The 17613-nt window shown below is 38.5% G+C and overlaps 5 protein-coding genes across 5 annotated transcripts; 1 reads left to right on the plus strand and 4 right to left on the minus strand.

Moving 5' to 3' along the window:
- Positions 1-273: 273 nt before the first annotated feature.
- Positions 274-3171, minus strand: LOC106964906 (uncharacterized). The gene is made up of 5 exons (XM_015060687.1): positions 2998-3171; positions 2371-2430; positions 1816-2255; positions 483-558; positions 274-406 (listed from the first exon to the last, which is right to left on the minus strand). Exons 1-5 carry the CDS (start codon positions 3054-3056, stop codon positions 307-309), a joined length of 735 nt encoding a protein of 244 aa, XP_014916173.1. The 5' UTR covers positions 3057-3171; the 3' UTR covers positions 274-306.
- Positions 3172-4003: 832 nt separating this feature from the next.
- Positions 4004-7958, plus strand: LOC106964908 (UDP-glucuronosyltransferase 1-1-like). The gene is made up of 9 exons (XM_015060691.1): positions 4004-4804; positions 5201-5264; positions 5974-6122; positions 6339-6466; positions 6599-6692; positions 6793-6918; positions 7184-7271; positions 7368-7587; positions 7668-7958. The coding sequence occupies exons 1-9, from the start codon at positions 4283-4285 to the stop codon at positions 7936-7938; spliced, it is 1662 nt and encodes a 553-aa protein (XP_014916177.1). The 5' UTR covers positions 4004-4282; the 3' UTR covers positions 7939-7958.
- Positions 7959-8047: 89 nt separating this feature from the next.
- On the minus strand, positions 8048-10531 carry ndufb3 (NADH:ubiquinone oxidoreductase subunit B3). The gene is made up of 3 exons (XM_015060695.1): positions 10392-10531; positions 9478-9606; positions 8048-8287 (listed from the first exon to the last, which is right to left on the minus strand). Exons 1-3 carry the CDS (start codon positions 10514-10516, stop codon positions 8137-8139), a joined length of 405 nt encoding a protein of 134 aa, XP_014916181.1. The 5' UTR covers positions 10517-10531; the 3' UTR covers positions 8048-8136.
- A 239-nt stretch (positions 10532-10770) lies between these two features.
- On the minus strand, positions 10771-14409 carry pecr (peroxisomal trans-2-enoyl-CoA reductase). The gene is made up of 8 exons (XM_015060692.1): positions 13648-14409; positions 13150-13283; positions 12893-13058; positions 12341-12422; positions 12155-12251; positions 11971-12081; positions 11596-11707; positions 10771-11485 (listed from the first exon to the last, which is right to left on the minus strand). The coding sequence occupies exons 1-8, from the start codon at positions 13757-13759 to the stop codon at positions 11403-11405; spliced, it is 897 nt and encodes a 298-aa protein (XP_014916178.1). The 5' UTR covers positions 13760-14409; the 3' UTR covers positions 10771-11402.
- Positions 14410-14655: 246 nt separating this feature from the next.
- rpl37a (ribosomal protein L37a) lies at positions 14656-17530 on the minus strand. The gene is made up of 4 exons (XM_015060696.1): positions 17427-17530; positions 16671-16799; positions 16452-16534; positions 14656-14817 (listed from the first exon to the last, which is right to left on the minus strand). The coding sequence occupies exons 1-4, from the start codon at positions 17427-17429 to the stop codon at positions 14754-14756; spliced, it is 279 nt and encodes a 92-aa protein (XP_014916182.1). The 5' UTR covers positions 17430-17530; the 3' UTR covers positions 14656-14753.
- Positions 17531-17613: the final 83 nt, after the last annotated feature.

Consider the following 17613-nt stretch of genomic DNA (forward strand, 5'->3'; position numbering starts at 1 on the left):
GGAAGTGCCCCCTCCAGGGTCCCGGAAAAAAAAGAAAAAACAAAAATAAAATGTTATAAAAAAAAAAAAAAAAAAAAAAAAAAAAAAAAAAAAAAAATTCTCTGCTTGAAAAGTAAAAAATGTTCAACCTTTGAAATTCTTCCACACTTTGTTTTTTACAGAAAATTTCTGAGTTTTTTTTTCTAGCAAATTTTAAAATTTTTAAACATTTTCTTTGTTCTTTCTAGATTTACGTACAATAAACCGTAATAGGTCATTGTTGTTTTACATGAAAATGACAAAACTGTAAAAAAGTAAGCACACAGTTTACCTCTTGAGGAAAATGTGCGGCCTCGAACAGGGTGAGGATTGCTCTCCTCGTCTCACAACGACTCCATCATCCAGCTGAATGTGACTTAACAACCTCCTGTCAGCACGCATGTAATATAAGCATCCATGTGAAAAGCAGCAGCTGTTATTAAACACACCTTCAGGTATCTTACCGTCTGGCATCAGGTTGTCCTTTAGGCTTCCATCTTTTCATCAGGACCCATTGGTCACAGGTCAGAGACTTGGGATCTGGAAGACAAACCAGACCGTAAGAGTCCATGTGAGATGAGGGATTAGATATTTCTTATTCCAGTGGCTTTCTTTAAAAGTTTATGAGGAATAACAGCTTTTTTGAGAATAAATGTAGAACAGAGGATGAGGTAAACCATGTCCATAGCTATTCAGATAAATAACGGTGTACACTAGGGCTGAAACAATTAATTGTGATTAATTTATCATTGTAATAATTGTCAACTAATTTAGTAATCAATTAATTGCTTCCCGGATTACACAGACTCAGAAAAAGGAGATTTACAGAAAGAAACAAGACATTCAAGCAATAATCCAGCCAGAACTGCACAATATACATGTACATTTTGCACTTAAGATAAAAAATACCTGTCTGTAAATATGTGGCAGTGTTCACTTCACCTGGTTCAAATTCACTAGAGGAATGCTTTGCTTCATTTTAATTTTAAGAAATTGGCTTATTTGTTTATTTTCATTTTTTTAATATATATTTCTAATATTGTGTAAAAATAAAAAGGCATAAGTGGTTAAATTAAAAAAAACTTTAGAATGTGGTAACTTTTTAAAATCAGATTAATTACCAGCTTAATTAATAGATTCATCAATAACTCAAATAATTGTTAAACGCAGCCCTACTGAATAGGCACAACGTTATGACCAATACTGATCATCTTTTCGACCAGGAAATGAATTTATTAGAAATAAAGCAATTGTACGAGCATGAGGATGTGAGCGAGTCTGACGAAACGACCTGATGCATTGTGGGAAGAGTGTAAGAAGGCGGCGACAGCATGACGCTTTGGGGGATGTTGTTCTGCTTGGAAATGTTTTCCAGGAATTATTGGAGGTTATGAATGAACGAATATACTCTATTAATCCCCAGAGGGGAAAGTCACATTTCAGTAAATGATTATGATTATGTAAATCATGTCATGGAAATGGTTTCCCTCCCTAATTTCAGGAAACGCTTCTCTAATCTAATCTAAGATAAAGTATTAAACATACATTTCACTAAGCTCGCATTTCTGTATTAAAATATTGCAATGATTTCATTGATCTGGTGTAATATTCAAATTTTAAATGTCACGTTTTCACTAAATGCAAGTAGATCATCATAAAAAACCCAAAAAACTCTGTAGCAGTGTTAGACTCCCTATACATTAAACCATTAAATGCATTCCTATTTTCTCATCCACGATTTTTTACACCATATTTTACTTTTTAATTTCTCTTAGCACAGGACTTGTATGAACTAACCATTATCTAGAAGTTTGCTTCTGATCGGCGTCTTCAACCTTTTAGCCTTCTCATAGAGCTTATGGCAAGCTGAGCAAACGTCATTGTAAAGCTGGTCTCTGTAATCACAGCACAGAGCGGACGGTCCTGAAACTATGCTGCTGTTGCTGCTTTCAGAGCCACTTTCATCATTTGACTTATCCAGTCCATAACTGAGCATGCCAACAGCCTCCCTCGCGGCCCCTTCCTTGGCAAAAGGATTGCTGGTGATGAGGTCGATGATGTCACTTCCCTCACTCTCATCTGGGTGGGTCTCCTCCAACCGCGGCCTTCCTCTCTGGCTCCTACGGAGAGGCCGAGCGACGTCTTTGTCTGATGCAGGACTTTTCTGGGGGAACTTCAGTCTGGAGGATCGTCGGAGAGACATGGGCGTCGTCCAATTCAGGGTGTACTCAAATGATCTGTGGAAGAGCAAAAGAAATTGATTACAAGGGTACACGTTATGCTGTTCCCTGTGGACGAGCAATCAAAAATAAGGACTTTTATGCGTTTCCTTTCAAAATCCTATGAGCTCACCTGTAGTATTCGACTTTTATGGACAGTGAGTGAGATACATCAAAGTCATTTGTATCATACCTGCAACATTTGGAGACAAAAAATAATAATAATCACGACAGATATAGAAATATTACAGCTGCAGATTAACTAAAACATGGTGTTCCTTTCCCTCATTGTTGACATCACATCAATAATAGGCAACCTGTGAAATTTAGTTTTCAGAGATCAATGTTTTCTTCACTAAATATTTACTCTTGAAATGTTATGATACTGAATGAAAATACAATTCACAACCTGCAACGTCCAAGTTACGTCAGATTTTAGGATACATTTTTGGCAGGTAAATGTATTGTAATCCAATGAACGATTAACAGGCGGATCAGTAGCTAAACAGTATGAAATTAACTTTTATTATAGAACGACAAAAAAATAAAACGACAAAAAAATAAAACGACAAAAGCTAAGCGAGGCTTGTAAAGACCCGTGTCTTGATCGAAAAAGTTCAAATCCTGGCGAAAATTAACACTTTTGTTCAGCTAAAGTTTGAACCAAGGGGGAAACCAAGCTAGGCTAAAAACAAACAGAACATTCAGAGCGCCAGGTTCGGCGCTCTCTACTGAAACCGTGTTCAGATTTTAAACTCACGTCGGCTCACTTCCCTCACAGTTTTCATCTTCAGACATGCTCCTAGCTGCTTCATTCATCTACTAAAACTAGAGGAAGATTACCGCGCTTACACATCGGCTCGCGCTGGGATTTGCGGCTCTCGGACGTCATCAACTAGGAGTCGGAGGAAAGGTGCGCGCGGCGGTCCATGGAACTCTGATGAGCCAATCACGAGCCAGCACTTCTATCCAGACTTCCTCTACGGCAGAGAAGAATTACATTACAACGCCACCTGCTGGCCATGAGCGGTAGCGGTGAAGTAATTTCATATTTTTAAGAAGGATTTAAGAATTTTAAACATATTTCTCTGCTCCTAACTGGGTCATTGTTTTTAAGCTATCTTATATTTCACATTTGTCAATCGCCACATTTCTGTCTCTACCTATATTGCATGACTCCAAAATATAGATTATTTTTCTAATATTAGAATTTTAAGTTTCCTTAGTTCAAGCTGACTTCCCCTACTATTCGTGCTTCTATGTAGAGCTTTTTGGCCACATTTTAACTTCATGATTAAATTAATTCAAAATTCTTCAATAATTGCTTCTTTGTCATTATAATATTGTACTACATTGGTAGTAGTTGTAGTAGCTGTATGTCGATTTTGTAAATGATCAATAGAATAATAAATTGACTATAGGCAATTCTAATTACATTTTCTAAAACTAAAATCAATATTTTGAAGATCTTTCAGTCATTCACAGATTTCTATATATAAATAAATTTGCACTTTGAAGATTTGACCTTATGCCTAGATCCTATCACCATAGAAACAAAATTAAAGTTGGGGAAAAATGCTCAGGTTGCTCTTACGAATGGTCACCAACATGTTTGTTTCCCAACATGCTGTAACACAATGAGAGGAAAGGCCAAACACCGACTTGGCCCAGTATCAGTGGTGCAAATTCCACAACTTTTTCCCCGACTGAGATTACTGAAGTTTGTATAAACACTCATGAATCCCGTTATTGACGCCCGCTGAACTTTACCTCAGTTCTTTGACTGACAAAACATCAGCAACAGGAGAAATGTAATCACTTAGTAACTACAGCCTAAAGAATCAACAGTCTGACCTCTGACTACACTAAACTGAGATAATTGCTATTCTTTTGTTAAGGACTTTGAACACATGTAACTCTACCTCCTAGAGGAGCTCCGACAGGAAGAGAAGTGAAAAGTTCACACTTGTTTTCAGAGGAGAGCAAAAAGGGTTTTGTTGTCTTTCTTGTTTCATTGGCGATACGTGAAGAAGGAAGGACGAAGAATGAGGAAAGCATATTTTTTGGTATTATTCCTCCTGAGCATGGCTGTAGAGGGAAGAGGTGCTGCAGGGAAAGTAAAGGACTCTGCAGAGACTCCCAAGCTTGTCAAGGCAAGCAAAGTCAAAGAAACCGACACCATTCCTGAAAAAAGCGGCTCTTCTTCAGGATTTCTAGGTAACCTGCTGGTGGTGCCTATGGATGGGAGTCACTGGGTGGGCATAAAAGCCATCGCACAAGAAATGGGTCGGCGTGGACACAGGGTCACTGTGGTGATTCCGGAGATCAGCATACGGATGGGTCCGGGGAAATACTATGACACAATCACCTATCCTGTTCCCTACGACCGGGACTACATGGATTTTGTGATGACCTCGCACAAGGACATCTTGGAGAAATCGTCGCAGCCTTTCATGGAGAAGATGAAGAAGATGTTCAGTCAGATCCAGAAAATTACAAACCTTCTTCACACCACGGCAGAGAGTCTTCTGTTCAACGCCAGCCTCATTTCTCATCTGGCACAGCAGGTGAGTGAACGTACGACACGGGGACAGATTTTTAGATTATGCACAAAATATATGGTTTTTGCTTAAGTTTTATCAAGTAAGCTGCCTGAACTACCCTCTGAAAATGCAGTGTAGACATTTTCAAGGAATATTTCCGTATGTTGCTTGGGATTCCTTGTTTTAACGGCGGTATTTTTATTTGTTTTTACCTATTTATTTTCTGCTATTCAATTTTTTAGGCATTTCCTAAAATAATATCAGGATACAACGCCCAAAACTTATTGACCTATCAATTTATTGTGTCTCAAATTCATCAGAAACCACAAACTTCAATTAATTTTATTTTATTTTATGTAAAAATCCAACACAAGGTACTGAGTATTTTTCTCCTCTCCTTCTGTCTCAATTCCTTCATAGAATTTCGATGCAGTCCTGACTGACCCAATGGTCCCAACGGGCCTGATTGTTGCTCACAAATTAGGTAAATTACCCCTCTTTGGATTATGTGGTGGGTTTGTTCTTCTATGCAACGGGTCACACATGTTTTAACAAGTTCCACATCAGGACAAACTGCATTCCTAATGAAACTCCACATGAAATCAGACACCTGCACGCCGACATAAAGAGGTAGCTGAGGATTCTAACAGGCACCTAAACTTTTCAAATGCAAGTTATGGTTCAAAATATTCCTAATAATAAACCTCCATCTTTCTTTCTGTACCTAATGAAAGTAAATTATTTTCTTCACAATTAATGGATAAGATGACTTAAACCAGAATATTATGTAAAAGTCCACTGGTTTCAGTTACTCAACCACCAAGTGAGACACATTATATAGATTAGTTAAATAAAGACTCATGTTTTAGCTCCTTTATTTCTCTTAAGCATGATGAGTTTCTGCTATCAGCCAATAAAAACACAACATTTAAGATTAGATTACTTCAGATCAAAAAAATTCAATAACATAAATGTGGACTTAATGAAAAGTATGTTTAAAACCTGCTTAAAAGTTATTTTCTGAAGGTATGCTTTAAAATCTGTACTTTAATATGTAATCTCTACTATCGTATTATTATAATTAATGTTATTTAAGTCCCCTGTGGGATCAATAAAGTATTGAATTGAAATAGTCCCATTTTCTTCTGTGAGCCAGTGGTTTATGAGTCGTGTGTACCCTAAATCACTTCCAGGTATCCCCACCATTAACTTACTGCGGGGGGTTCCCTGCTCTCTGGATATGAAGGCTTCAGGGTGTCCCTCCCCACCTTCCTTTGTGCCTCGATTCTTCACCGGATACACAGACAGGATGAACTTTAAGGAACGCGTCATTAACACTTTGGTAAGTACAGCTAATGGAAAATAAAAGATGGCTGCTCTAGCTTTGAATCAAAACATTTAGTATAACTTTTTAATGGGTACAAAAATTTACCCATTAAAAAGCTTTGTGTCAACTCTGAGAGATCAAAAAACAAAACAACATAGTTTTTCATTTTGATTTTGCAATGCCAGGGTTTGTACACCATAGCCATGGTCCTGCTTCATTTCTGACCCACAGGTGGCGTTACTGGAGCCGTTGTTTTGCCGGCTGATGTTCTGGCACTTTGACCAAATAGCCTATGACTTCCTGGAAGAGAAGGTGAGCGTGGCAGAGCTATTTGCCGAGTCCGCTATCTGGCTTCTCAGGTAGGATGTTGCAAGATTATTTTTCTACCTTATTTTTAGATAAGGTCATCCTTCCCTGAGGCCTAAAGACTTAGGCAACAATGAAGAAATGTGTGTTAAGTTAGAATTTTCTTGTGATTCTGTTCACACAAGGATTGACTTTACACTGGAGTTTCCCCGCCCTCTCATGCCCAACGTTATCCTGGTCGGTGGGATCAATTGTAAAGTGAGGAACCCTCTTCCTGAAGTGAGACATTTTTACCAAATCTCAAACTTTTTCTGACGTTCCTCCTTAATGCCTCTGGGTGAGAAGAAACGTTAAGAAGCTCTGATGTGTGTGTTTTCAGGATTTGGCGTCGTGGTTATCAGGCGAGCATGGGTTTGTGGTGTTCACTCTGGGCACCATGGTTTCAGAGATGCCAGATTACATCACTTCTACCTTCCTGGATGCCTTCAGCCAGATTCCACAGAAGGTACAGGGACACTCGTGGATAACAATATAAAGTCATCTGGTGCCTTGTAAGCCACTTATATTCCTTAAATATGCTCATATTGTTTTGTCACATTGCCATTTAAAGAGCCAGACAAAGCGCAAAACTGTGAAGTAAATGGGAAAAAAAAACAAAACATGATTTACAACAATACAAATAATTGAAAGTGATCTATTTGAGTCCAGCTAAATGTAAGTATGTAATCTCAAGGTTTCCAAACTAAAAGCTTTATTAACACTTCTGATAGGTCATATGGAGGTACACTGGCAAGTTTCCATCCAGAATCCCAGATAACGTGAAGATAATGAAATGGGTGCCTCAGAACGACCTGTTAGGTAGTAAATCTATCTAAAACCTCTAGGAGGACGACATATCACTGCTCAGACATATGAAACATCTAATGTTGTAAATAAATTGATGTCTTTTGAAAGCTCATCCTGGAGTTCGAGCTTTCATCACTCATGCCGGCTCACACGGGACATTTGAGGGCTTGTGTCACGGTGTTCCCATGGTTTTGGTACCACTGGCCGCAGAGCAGCCCGACAACGCACAGAAGATAGCGAGCAGAGGAGCCGGAATCGTACTGGATATCACCTCTGTCACCACGGAAACCCTGCTGAAGGGGCTGAACGAGGTCATCAATGACCCCAGGTAGGAGGCGGCGCAGCTGAAACATTCCTCTCTTTCAGCTGTGAGTTCATCCTGTTCCATCCCTGTGTGTGTGCGCTCAGGTACAAAGAGAACATCCAGAAGCTTTCGGCTCTTCACAACGACCGGCCGATCGACCCTCTGGATCTGTCAGTGTTCTGGACTGAATTTGTGATGCAACATAAAGGAGCAAAACACCTCAGACCTGCTTTCCATGACCTGTACTGGTTCCAGTACTACAGCCTGGACGTCATGGCCGTACTAGCTACAGTGCTGCTGGTTTTTGTGGCACTGACATTTAAATGTCTGAAGCTCTGCCTCAGAAAACTGAGCAGGAAGAAGAAACAAGAGTAGTTGGTGTTGCAAATTCTCCGTTTCCACCCTTATCAGTGTGAGGAAAGGAAGTTTTAAAAACGTGGTAAAAATCATGATTTTAAAACACCATAAAGAATAAAAATAAATCTATGGAGGGGATCAAAAGAAGCTTTATTAAACTGAAAATACAGATCATCATAAAATCAAATTACATAATGCTGGCTCCAAGGAGGAGAATCAGTGTCCTCCTTTCTTTGGGGGAAACATGGTGTACTCTATTGCCAGAGCAACAGTGAACGCAGCGAAGCCCCATTTAAATCCTCGGAAGAGAACTTCCGACAGAGTGACCGCGCGCGCGAAGCCGCCCGAATACCTCCATGCCTCGTTGCTGCAGGAGGACAGAGACGGAAGGGAGAAGACAGTCAGACATCATCTTAGATACAAACAAAACGTTGTTAGAGTGCCAGATTTATCCAGCATAAAAATTAGACTTTGATAAATTGATTGGAAACTCTGTTAAGCTGCAATAATATAGTTACATAAACCTTAAAGTGATAGTTTATTAAAACAACGTTTGACTCAGTTTTGACATCGAGGTTTCTTTGATGGGAGTCACTCAGCATCCTGTATTATGATTTGCAAATATTTGCCAACTCTGCCTCACATATCCATCAGACATTAGCTGAATTTACATTACAAATGTGCAGAAAAATGTCAATAGTCATAGACATGTCTAATTTTGATATGGTCAAAACCCACCTGATTCTAGCACCAGAACCTTTTTTTTTTAATTGAAAATCAAGTTTTGTTGAAATTGGCATGTTGCCATTAAGCAAATTTATTTTCAAAATGTCAAATTGTGCAATTATATGGTCAATGGAAATGCAGCGTGGGAGAACATCTTTTGTTCACAGCCTCCTACAGCTGACTCACAATATGTCCTGTACAATTTAGCTCTGGACTTTGAGTAGGACATTCCCAACCTTGCCTGTTTGCCTCTGTCATCTTCCTCAAAGTTTTGCCTGAGAGGAAGGTTCAGTGAAAAAAAAAAAATAAATAAAAAATAAAAAAATAAAATATACCAGATTAAATAGTCCTGTCAGGACAAATTTGAAGACCAATTCTGTCTTGAATTCATTTAATGTACTAAAGTTGGCCTGTAGTAACATACAGGTTATGGGTTATGGGATATGGGTTGTAGCAACAACCCATATCTCGGGTTGTTACTACAACCTGAGATATGACCTGTAGTAACATACTACAGGCCAACTTTAGTACATTAAATGAATTCAAGACATTTTAAGGCCTTAATTTAGAAATAGCAACTTAAGACTTTCTAAGGATGCACAGACCCCCTGTTATTTCTGTTTAATCAGATTCAACGCAATCAATGGCAGGTGTAAACACAAGATAACTTAATGCTGAAACTGAATCAAAAGTTGCTTTATAATATTAGTTTAAACATTCACTGGGATGTTGAAACTTTTTATTTTTCATATTTGTTCCTTTAAGTTGTTGAACTGCAATTAACTTACTTACATCCCCCAGACATGTTTACATGTGTGTAGAGATACTGACCGTGCCCACGGGTCTTTGAGGCCCCTGGCTGCCAATCGCTGCTGCGTGAACTCCAGCGGGGTTCCTTCCACCTTCCACTGCCGCCAGTCCGGCATGGACATCTTGCTGTGGCCGTGATCACCTCCCATGCTGAAAGCAAAAATGTTTCTCAGTTCTCATCTTGTTGGTGCTTCAAATGCTCTTTGTGTTCTCCTTTCATAAAATAAATAAACTCTCCGGTTGTAAATGTGTTTGGTACAACTCACTGTAAATAAGATAAATGATGAAAACAAGCAGAAGAAATCTTCACAAACATGGTTAAAATGCTAAGTTTATACGTGTTTTGTTTTTGTGCTCTTCTATGACAGCAGCTGTATCACGTTTACAAATTTCATTATGTTCTTTAGAAACTCTTCTATTGTGACGTTCTTCCAAAACATAATTTATGAAGATGCCTTTTATGCTTTTTAATCTGTTTTAGGGAAGCTTAAAAGGTACGTGAATAAAACAAATTAAATTACAGTTTGAATTATTTTCCTTTTCACTTAATTTTGTGTATTTTATTACCAGTGTTAATCTGCCCATATTATAGATGCTACAGCTTTTTAGCAGAAAAGTTGAAAAGAGGCCATTTTAATATGATACAACAGGAACCATAACTGTAATATATCAAAGCACAAAGATGTCGGTATACTACACACTTATCTACTTTTATTTATTTCTTTAGAAAAAACAATAGATGTACTCTTTCTGAAGAAAGTCGGTAATTTCTCAGTTAGCACGCTAACTAGAGTAGCCTATGATATCACAAATTCACTCCAAGACCTGTTTTAGCTCACTGCCTTGTTTGCGGTAATAATATGGAACCACAACCCGAGATATGGCAATAGAAATATCTATATAATGTAAAGCTTAAAAAAGATAAATAGATGTACCTGAACGGTTTGTTGTGACCTCTGCTGCTGAAATGAAGACTGCGACAATCAGCGGCACTTGACGGCAGAATTACGGCGAAGTGTTGGGGACAAAAAAACCCAACGTTTTCATAAAGCGCGAGCATACGTATAACATAATATGTTATTAGGTTTACATTTATTTACTGGAATAATAAATATTTTGCTTATGTAAAAAATAAAGTTGACCTTCATTAGAGTATACTCCACCAAAGATATGTCGATGTTACTTGGTTACCAACGTAGTATGAACTTATGTCCACATATTCACTGTTCTTGTTTAGGATAAAATAAGAAGTAAAATTCTTAAGATTCATGATTTAACACACAAATATAGATTTTGTTGTACACATATTAAAAATCCCTCCATATAGTTAGCTTTCACTACCACATGTAAATATACCATAACAATCCAACTAACACAAATTGATGATGAAGTCAAGCTGAAATACAGATGAAATTGATATAATTGATGAATGTATGGACACAGCTTAGAAAAGTGAATAAACAAGTAAATCAGGAAATTACAACTTTTTTCCTTCCTCTTCCCATCCTTATCCAGACCATAAAAATACAAAACTACTTATATTACAGACTTTTACTAATTTTTAGTCTCAGGCAAAAGTGCAGACTACCCATATTTTATTGTTTACATTTTTTAATCTCTTAGTGTTTAGCACTTTTTAAGTGACTAAACTTCCATTTGTAAAGCACCTGTGTGTTACGTAAAAAGAAGTATGGTATTACCTTCAAAATAGCTGAAAAATGCTAATAATTAAAATATTTTAGCATCGAATTCATCTATCCCAACAAAAAGTTACACTTACGTTGTTACTTCATTATATACAAATTTGCACACAATTTCCACTATAAACCACACTCCACATATATAAATTAGGTTCGATCATTAAGGGTCTGGTGTTTTACCACTGTGGCTGTACTTCTGAGGTACTTGCCATCTAACCATTTGCTGTTTGCATGTTCTAGAATGTATTAAAGTTTGCTTTGTGTCTTGAGCAGTTCCTTCAGAGCGTCCAGGTTTTCCCCCTGTGGAGCTTCAGGCCATGAGCTGTGCTCTGCACACAAAACACACAGAAACAATCAGCTCACTATAAAGTGCATCGTATAAAGACAACCTTAGAAAGTCGACAATATAAGTGTGGCTGTGATAACCAGCTGCACATACCAGGTATCTCCCACAGGGCGTGATAAAGGCTCTGTCCTGCATCCACTCTCAGGGTAGCCCCAGAGATGTACGAGGCACCGGGAGACAGCAGGAAACATACAGCAGAGGAGATCTGAGCAAAGAAAAGTAGATTTTCATAGCTTTAAATGTCTTATAATTAAATATCTCTGCACATTAATTTAAATACATTGTACCATGGGTATTTTTTTTACAAGAATCATGAGTTATAATACAAACTTTCTGGGCTGATTAATATTTCTGTCTTCAATTAGCAGTTTCATTGGATTATTCGTACCTTCCAGCAATCTTTGACACATGTCTTTACCCTAAGCAATAGTTGTTGACGATTGTGGTTGTATTTTAAAAAGTACACACCTCTTCTGGCAGTCCTAGTCTCTTTGCAGGGCTAAGTGGGATGGACATCTTGAAGAGGTGAGGTCCAAGTTCCTTATAGTTCTCCATTGCAGTTTTGGAGAATATTGTTCCCTTAAGCCAAACAAATACCCCAGTTACTGCAGCACAGAAACATAGACTCTGATCAGTTCGTAGCGTCACGTACAGGTGCCACAGCGTTGACTCGGATTCCAGAGGATGCCCACTCGATGGCCATCGTCTTGGTTAGGTTATCCACGGCTGACCTCGCTGCTCCTGTGTGCCTGTCAGCGAGAGGCAACGACAGGACGTAGCAGGAAGTGTGCAGAAACTTTTCACATTGTTAGTCAGTTTGTTGGCGAACGCGTCTTACGCCATGCCTGGGAAGCCTTTCCACATGTCAGCGATGATGTTGATGATCACTCCTCCATGCTGCTTCATCCAGGCTGTGTAGACTGAGAGAAGGGACATAGGGCGGTCATGTAGAGAACTCAGTGTCTTGACGCAAGTATTTGTATGCCTTGAACTTTTTCACAAGAAAACAAATGTCTGTCATGGCTGTCAGATTTCAAAAATCTGTTATTCATCTACTTCTCAATTGCATTCTACTCTATCATGGTCCATCACAGTTAGGGCTCAAACAATTAATCAGGATGAATTGATTTTTGAAATAATCATCAACTAATTTAGTAAACAATCACGTGTTAACTGGAGTATACAAACTCTAAAAACAGCAAGAAAAAATATATACATTTAGCATTTAAGATTTTTTAAAATACTGCTTTGTCTAAAAGCAGTTCTACATAGAACATTTGCATCTATTAATGCTTTTCTAATATTGTATAAAAATGACTCAAGTGATTAGATGAAAAATCTGCAAAATGTTCCAATACTTTTTATCTGAAGGTGCCTGACTTGAACTTACCCTCCTTGCAGCAGTAAAAGGTTCCAGTCAGGTTGGTGTCTATCACAGCCTTCCAGCCTTTGGAGGCTATCTTCTCCACTGGGCTGCTGAACTGACCCCCTCCATTGTTCACCAGATAGTCTATCCTACCATACCGCTTCAGCACCGAAGACACAAGAGCCTTCACCTGTCACAAAAAAACCCCAAGTCCAGTTAAAGCAGTCACTCGTGCTGCTGAGCAGATGAGTATGCAGAGAGGTCTGAACATGTTCTCTCGCCTCGTCCTCACTGCGGATGTTACAGGGAACCGTGGTGACACTAGCAGGGCTGCTGGGGGGGATCTTCTGCCTCATCTCCTGAGCCGCTGCCTCCAGCCTTTCTGCCTTCCTGCTGGAGATCACCACGCTGCAGCCTGCAGACAGAGCAGCAGCAGGAGGTCAGAGGGGTCACGAGACATGATGATATGAAGCTGATGATCAGCAAGTTACCGCGAGGTCATGACAAGTCCTTATGTTTATGTAAATATGCCTCTGAATCTAAAATTAATTTGCGCCTCTTCTGATGAATAAGACTGTAAAACAAACGTTGTGTTACGTAACAACGGCACTGCACGTGCTTACTTGGACTGATGGGGTACATTCAAAGTTAATTATTACCTAAAAAACATGTATCTGTAGTGTAGTTCATTTGGCGGTGGTCACCAGATAGGTATTGAAAAATCTATTGAGTTTGTTAAAAGTAAATTAACTTTTTTTTTTTTTTTAACAAACTCTCACCTAGCTCGAGCAGCTCCGCAGAGATGGCTTTACCGATCCCGGTCCCTCCGCCGGTCACTATCGCTACTTTGTGGTTGAACAAGCCCGGTCGGAAAACACTGGACGCCGCCATACTTGTTTCTACTAGGAGTCAGCTGGAGTGACGGCTCTTACCTGAGTAACAGCGCCCCCCTCCGGACACACTCCGTAACCGTCCATTTCGTTTTGAAGACTTTTTTTTGCTTCGGAAGAACTTTTCAAAGGATTTTAAACTGAATGAACATTATTTTTACATACTAAATGAAGCACAGCAAGCTAATAGTGTCACGATTTGAATATTGTTTTGCAAGCAGTTCACCAAAGTGTGAGAAAGAGTAAAATAGCACAATTAACATTTTCCCCAACATCAGAATCGGTAAACCTGACAGAAAAAGAAAAACGGGGTGAGGTCACTAAAAAGTGAATTTCACTAGGATGTTTTTGAGTTAACTTGTCCTGCCAGATTTCACTAACATTGATCTTTCCCACAAACATGAAATTAGTTAAATTTCTCTTTAGTATACTGCTGATCGATCCCTCCAAACTTCATCATATAAAAAACTAATTCCGTACACTGAAAAACCCTCAACGCTGCAGCATGTAACATTTATAGAAATTGTTTTTCACGTATTTGTTAAAACTGATACTTTGTCGTGACAGTCTCGGAGATAATGTTGAAAAAATACAACTGAACCACAGCCTCTCTGCCAACTTTACCGTTTAGATTTGACAGATTTTAAATTGATCCAGAAGCCTGAGCAGTTAATCTACTAGGGTCTTAATTACACCAGTATTATTGGTTAAAAAAAGACTACTGAAGACTAAACCGTCCTTCATTTTCAATCCTGAAAATTGAAATGACAACTTTTCAATTTAAAATCTGCTGTGCTAACACACTTCTTCTTCATAACCAATCAGTGAAGTGTCATTCATGAAGAAGCACCATCACAAGTTTTTCATTAGGACACAAACATTACAAAGACACAAGGATCTCCGCTCCAGACTTTTATTTTTTGATGTTGAGGCCATGTCTAGTTCGGCTGAAATAATAGAAAACAAAGTCCCAAATCCAGCAGGTGTGCTCTGGTTTACTGGTCCTTCAGTTCCTTCAGTCTCCTGATTGCAGACTTGACTGTGACAGCAGACGTTGTGCTGCAAGAAGCAGAAGAGACGAATATTAAAAACGCTGAACATCCCCAGAGTCAAGGTAATGAACGTTATTCAGTTATTCTCCATCAGCGTAAAGAAACGCTGATGCGACTCTGTTGTAGATATTTTTACAGTTTTGCTGTAGAAACTGCTATATTTTGGACATTTTGTACCAACCACAGTTTAATTTATACCTAGTTTGGGAATATTTAACCCTGTTTTGGCAACAGCTCATTTAAAATCAATCTACAAGGAGTTGAAGTTATGTGTAACACAAACAATAAAAAACACGTATTGAGGTCAATATCAAATCTTTAAAAAAAAAAAAAAAAAAAAAAAAAAAAATTATGTGCCATGATAAAGGCAATGCTTAATCCTATTGGTATAAAACATGGAAGTAAATCGGCATGAAATGGTCACATATGAGTAAGTACTAAGAATTCAGTAAACAAATAAGTGAATTTACAACGATTAAGATGCCAAACAGCAAAAACAACAAAACCAATCACTTAGGGCTGGGTGTAATGGATTTAAACAAATAAAATAAAAATAATAAAAATTCTAAAGAATATGAGATTACAAATGACAATATATTTTCAAACACTAGCTTTTATCTCCATCATTCCTTCCGTGAGAATTTTTAACTACAAGAATAAAGGCAGAAAATGTTTTACAAAAAAAGTTGTTTTGATGAAAAACAAAACTTGCATTAGGATTTGTGAGCAACTCAGTCCGTGTAGTTTTCTTAGAAATACACTCATTTATAAAATAATGCCCTGTTCTGATATTAATTTGACGCTGATTAAGATTATACATTTCTTTATAATATGTGGGAAAACATGTGCCAAAGTATACATTCATAAGATCCTCAACAATTCTCATGTTGATTTTGAGTTGGATTACTCATAAAATTAATTTATCCTCGTAATATTTTGACTATCGTCGCACAAGAGCATTCTTGCAATAGTATGTCTTTGTTGTCGTCATTAAATGAAAAATAGCAAAGTATCATCCTGGCCCTAATATTCCATCGTAGAGTTCACCTGAATTTATAGTCGAAATAAATAGAAGTTGTAAAACACGCTAGTCAAACAAGACGGCGGCTTTGGGCGTGAAAACATCTCTACTCTTATGGAAACACAAGTTCATTGGTGAAAGCGAAAAAATTCTTGATTTTCCAAAAATGAAATCTGCAAAAACCAAAAATTTAATCAATCAAAAATCGACTCATCGCCTGGTCCTATAATCACTCCTTTATTTATTTATTTTTTTGCAATAAACGGTCACTCTATAAGGATCATTTTGTCATTTACACAAGTCCGTCCAGCTAAATCCCAGGCTTGGGCGTGCTTTCTGCGCATGAGGTCAGAATTGAGGACGGCGTGTGAATAACAATTTAGTGCCCTTCACATGAGGAATATGAACAACATATGTGATACTGGCATGGCTTTAAAGTCCAAATGCATTCATTTCTTTATCAATCAAAAAAATAGCTATGTTCCATCCTTGACGCCAGTAAACCCAAAAGCCATCTGTTTTAATAACCATCTAAAAGAATCAGAAGTGGCTGTGAGGTTCCAACAAATGACACTTGAGTTAAGACATGCAAAGAGCTGGGGGAGAGAGAAACTACATACTTGTACGTCCAGGCACCACCAGCCACAGTTTTCCTGCAGGACCCACAGTGCCAGATGCCAACAGCCCTCCTCTTCATCTTGGTCTGTGGATAAAGAGTACAATAATGCTGTCAAGTTCTCCAAGTAAAACATCCTCACTTTGTTTCCGTACAATTTATACTGATGCCATCCCAGAGGCGTTTACTTTAACAACCCCCAACTTTCAGTGATTCCACTTACCTTGCCGCAGAAAGAGCAAGTGTATTTAGCATGCTGAGAGATTTCAATCTTCTTCACCATCTTCCTCAGCGACGCGCCATAACGCGTGCCATATTTACCAACAATCCCCACCTTCTTAGTGCGCTTGGCCTGGTGGTGGTGGTGGTGGGGGGGAAAGAAACAAAACGATTGTTAGGGAGAAATGTACCATCTTCACTGTGATGAGCAGGGTTCATGCAACTCCTGGGATTATTAGGTAACGCGCATTTTCAGTTCATCCTGTGTAAGTTCGGTACATCGGTACAATATATTAGCTTAATACTAGGACCAGAAAAGTCAAAGCACCTGGAAACTGGACTAAACGGGCTACAGTAGTTATTCATACAGGCTAGAAGCCTCTCATAAACAGGGTAACCCACTCATTTAAACGCAGCAATTTCAGACCCGTTTTTATACGGTGACGCGTAATTGAATGTGTTGTTGTACCTCTGAAAAGACGAGGAAGCTATTTTCTAGGGACTGACGTTAAGCTGCCGCTAAATATAATGTAACTAGCCGGCCTGGTTTGATGAGCAAAGCTAAGGCGGTAGCCATTTCTGTGTCAATGGCTCCGAAAAACATCGCGTTTACAGTCGATACAACCACCAAACAAACACAAATAATATTCTGGACGGGCAATCATGATCCCCACAAAACTTCAGCAGGGGCAAAAATATTGATTATACCACTAGAATCATAAGATTGATTCGGATTATGAAAGGAGCAGGCTAGGCTCACCATCGTTTCAGTGGAGACGTAGGTCCAAAGAGGGAGAGGTTAGTGCGCAAGCGCGATTTACTGAAGTTGCTCGAGAGGCATTGTGGGATTTTGAGTGTTTAGACAAGACAAATACTAACTTCACGCTTTTAATATTTACAAAACTAGGGTTGTTTAAAATAATTGACTAAGGCATTTACTAGCATAC

The sequence above is a fragment of the Poecilia latipinna genome, unplaced genomic scaffold (assembly GCF_001443285.1).
Source record: "Poecilia latipinna isolate Pla-1442-1.1 unplaced genomic scaffold, P_latipinna-1.0 Scaffold1735, whole genome shotgun sequence".
NCBI classification, from domain to species: Eukaryota; Metazoa; Chordata; class Actinopteri; order Cyprinodontiformes; family Poeciliidae; genus Poecilia; species Poecilia latipinna.

Coding starts and splice junctions, on each gene's coding strand:
- LOC106964906 (XM_015060687.1), bottom strand. CDS start 3,056: ATGAATGAAGCAGCTAGGAGCATGTCTGAAGATGAAAACTGTGAGGGA. Junction 2,431..2,997: donor TGTGAGGGAAGTGAGCCGAC/GTGAGTTTAAAA, acceptor CAAATGTTGCAG/GTATGATACAAATGACTTTG. Junction 559..1,815: donor AAGCAAACTTCTAGATAATG/GTTAGTTCATAC, acceptor TTTGTCTTCCAG/ATCCCAAGTCTCTGACCTGT.
- LOC106964908 (XM_015060691.1), top strand. CDS start 4,283: ATGAGGAAAGCATATTTTTTGGTATTATTCCTCCTGAGCATGGCTGTA. Junction 5,265..5,973: donor GATTGTTGCTCACAAATTAG/GTAAATTACCCC, acceptor AATCACTTCCAG/GTATCCCCACCATTAACTTA. Junction 6,919..7,183: donor TCAGCCAGATTCCACAGAAG/GTACAGGGACAC, acceptor CACTTCTGATAG/GTCATATGGAGGTACACTGG.
- ndufb3 (XM_015060695.1), bottom strand. CDS start 10,516: ATGCTCGCGCTTTATGAAAACGTTGGGTTTTTTTGTCCCCAACACTTC. Junction 9,607..10,391: donor GGTCACAACAAACCGTTCAG/GTACATCTATTT, acceptor TTTTGCTTTCAG/CATGGGAGGTGATCACGGCC. Junction 8,288..9,477: donor CTCAAAGACCCGTGGGCACG/GTCAGTATCTCT, acceptor GTCCTCCTGCAG/CAACGAGGCATGGAGGTATT.
- pecr (XM_015060692.1), bottom strand. CDS start 13,759: ATGGCGGCGTCCAGTGTTTTCCGACCGGGCTTGTTCAACCACAAAGTA. Junction 12,423..12,892: donor CTTTTACTGCTGCAAGGAGG/GTAAGTTCAAGT, acceptor CCCTTCTCTCAG/TCTACACAGCCTGGATGAAG. Junction 11,708..11,970: donor GACTAGGACTGCCAGAAGAG/GTGTGTACTTTT, acceptor TTCTTTGCTCAG/ATCTCCTCTGCTGTATGTTT.
- rpl37a (XM_015060696.1), bottom strand. Junction 16,535..16,670: donor CTTGCTCTTTCTGCGGCAAG/GTAAGTGGAATC, acceptor CTTTATCCACAG/ACCAAGATGAAGAGGAGGGC. Junction 14,818..16,451: donor GGTGGTGCCTGGACGTACAA/GTATGTAGTTTC, acceptor TGCTTCTTGCAG/CACAACGTCTGCTGTCACAG.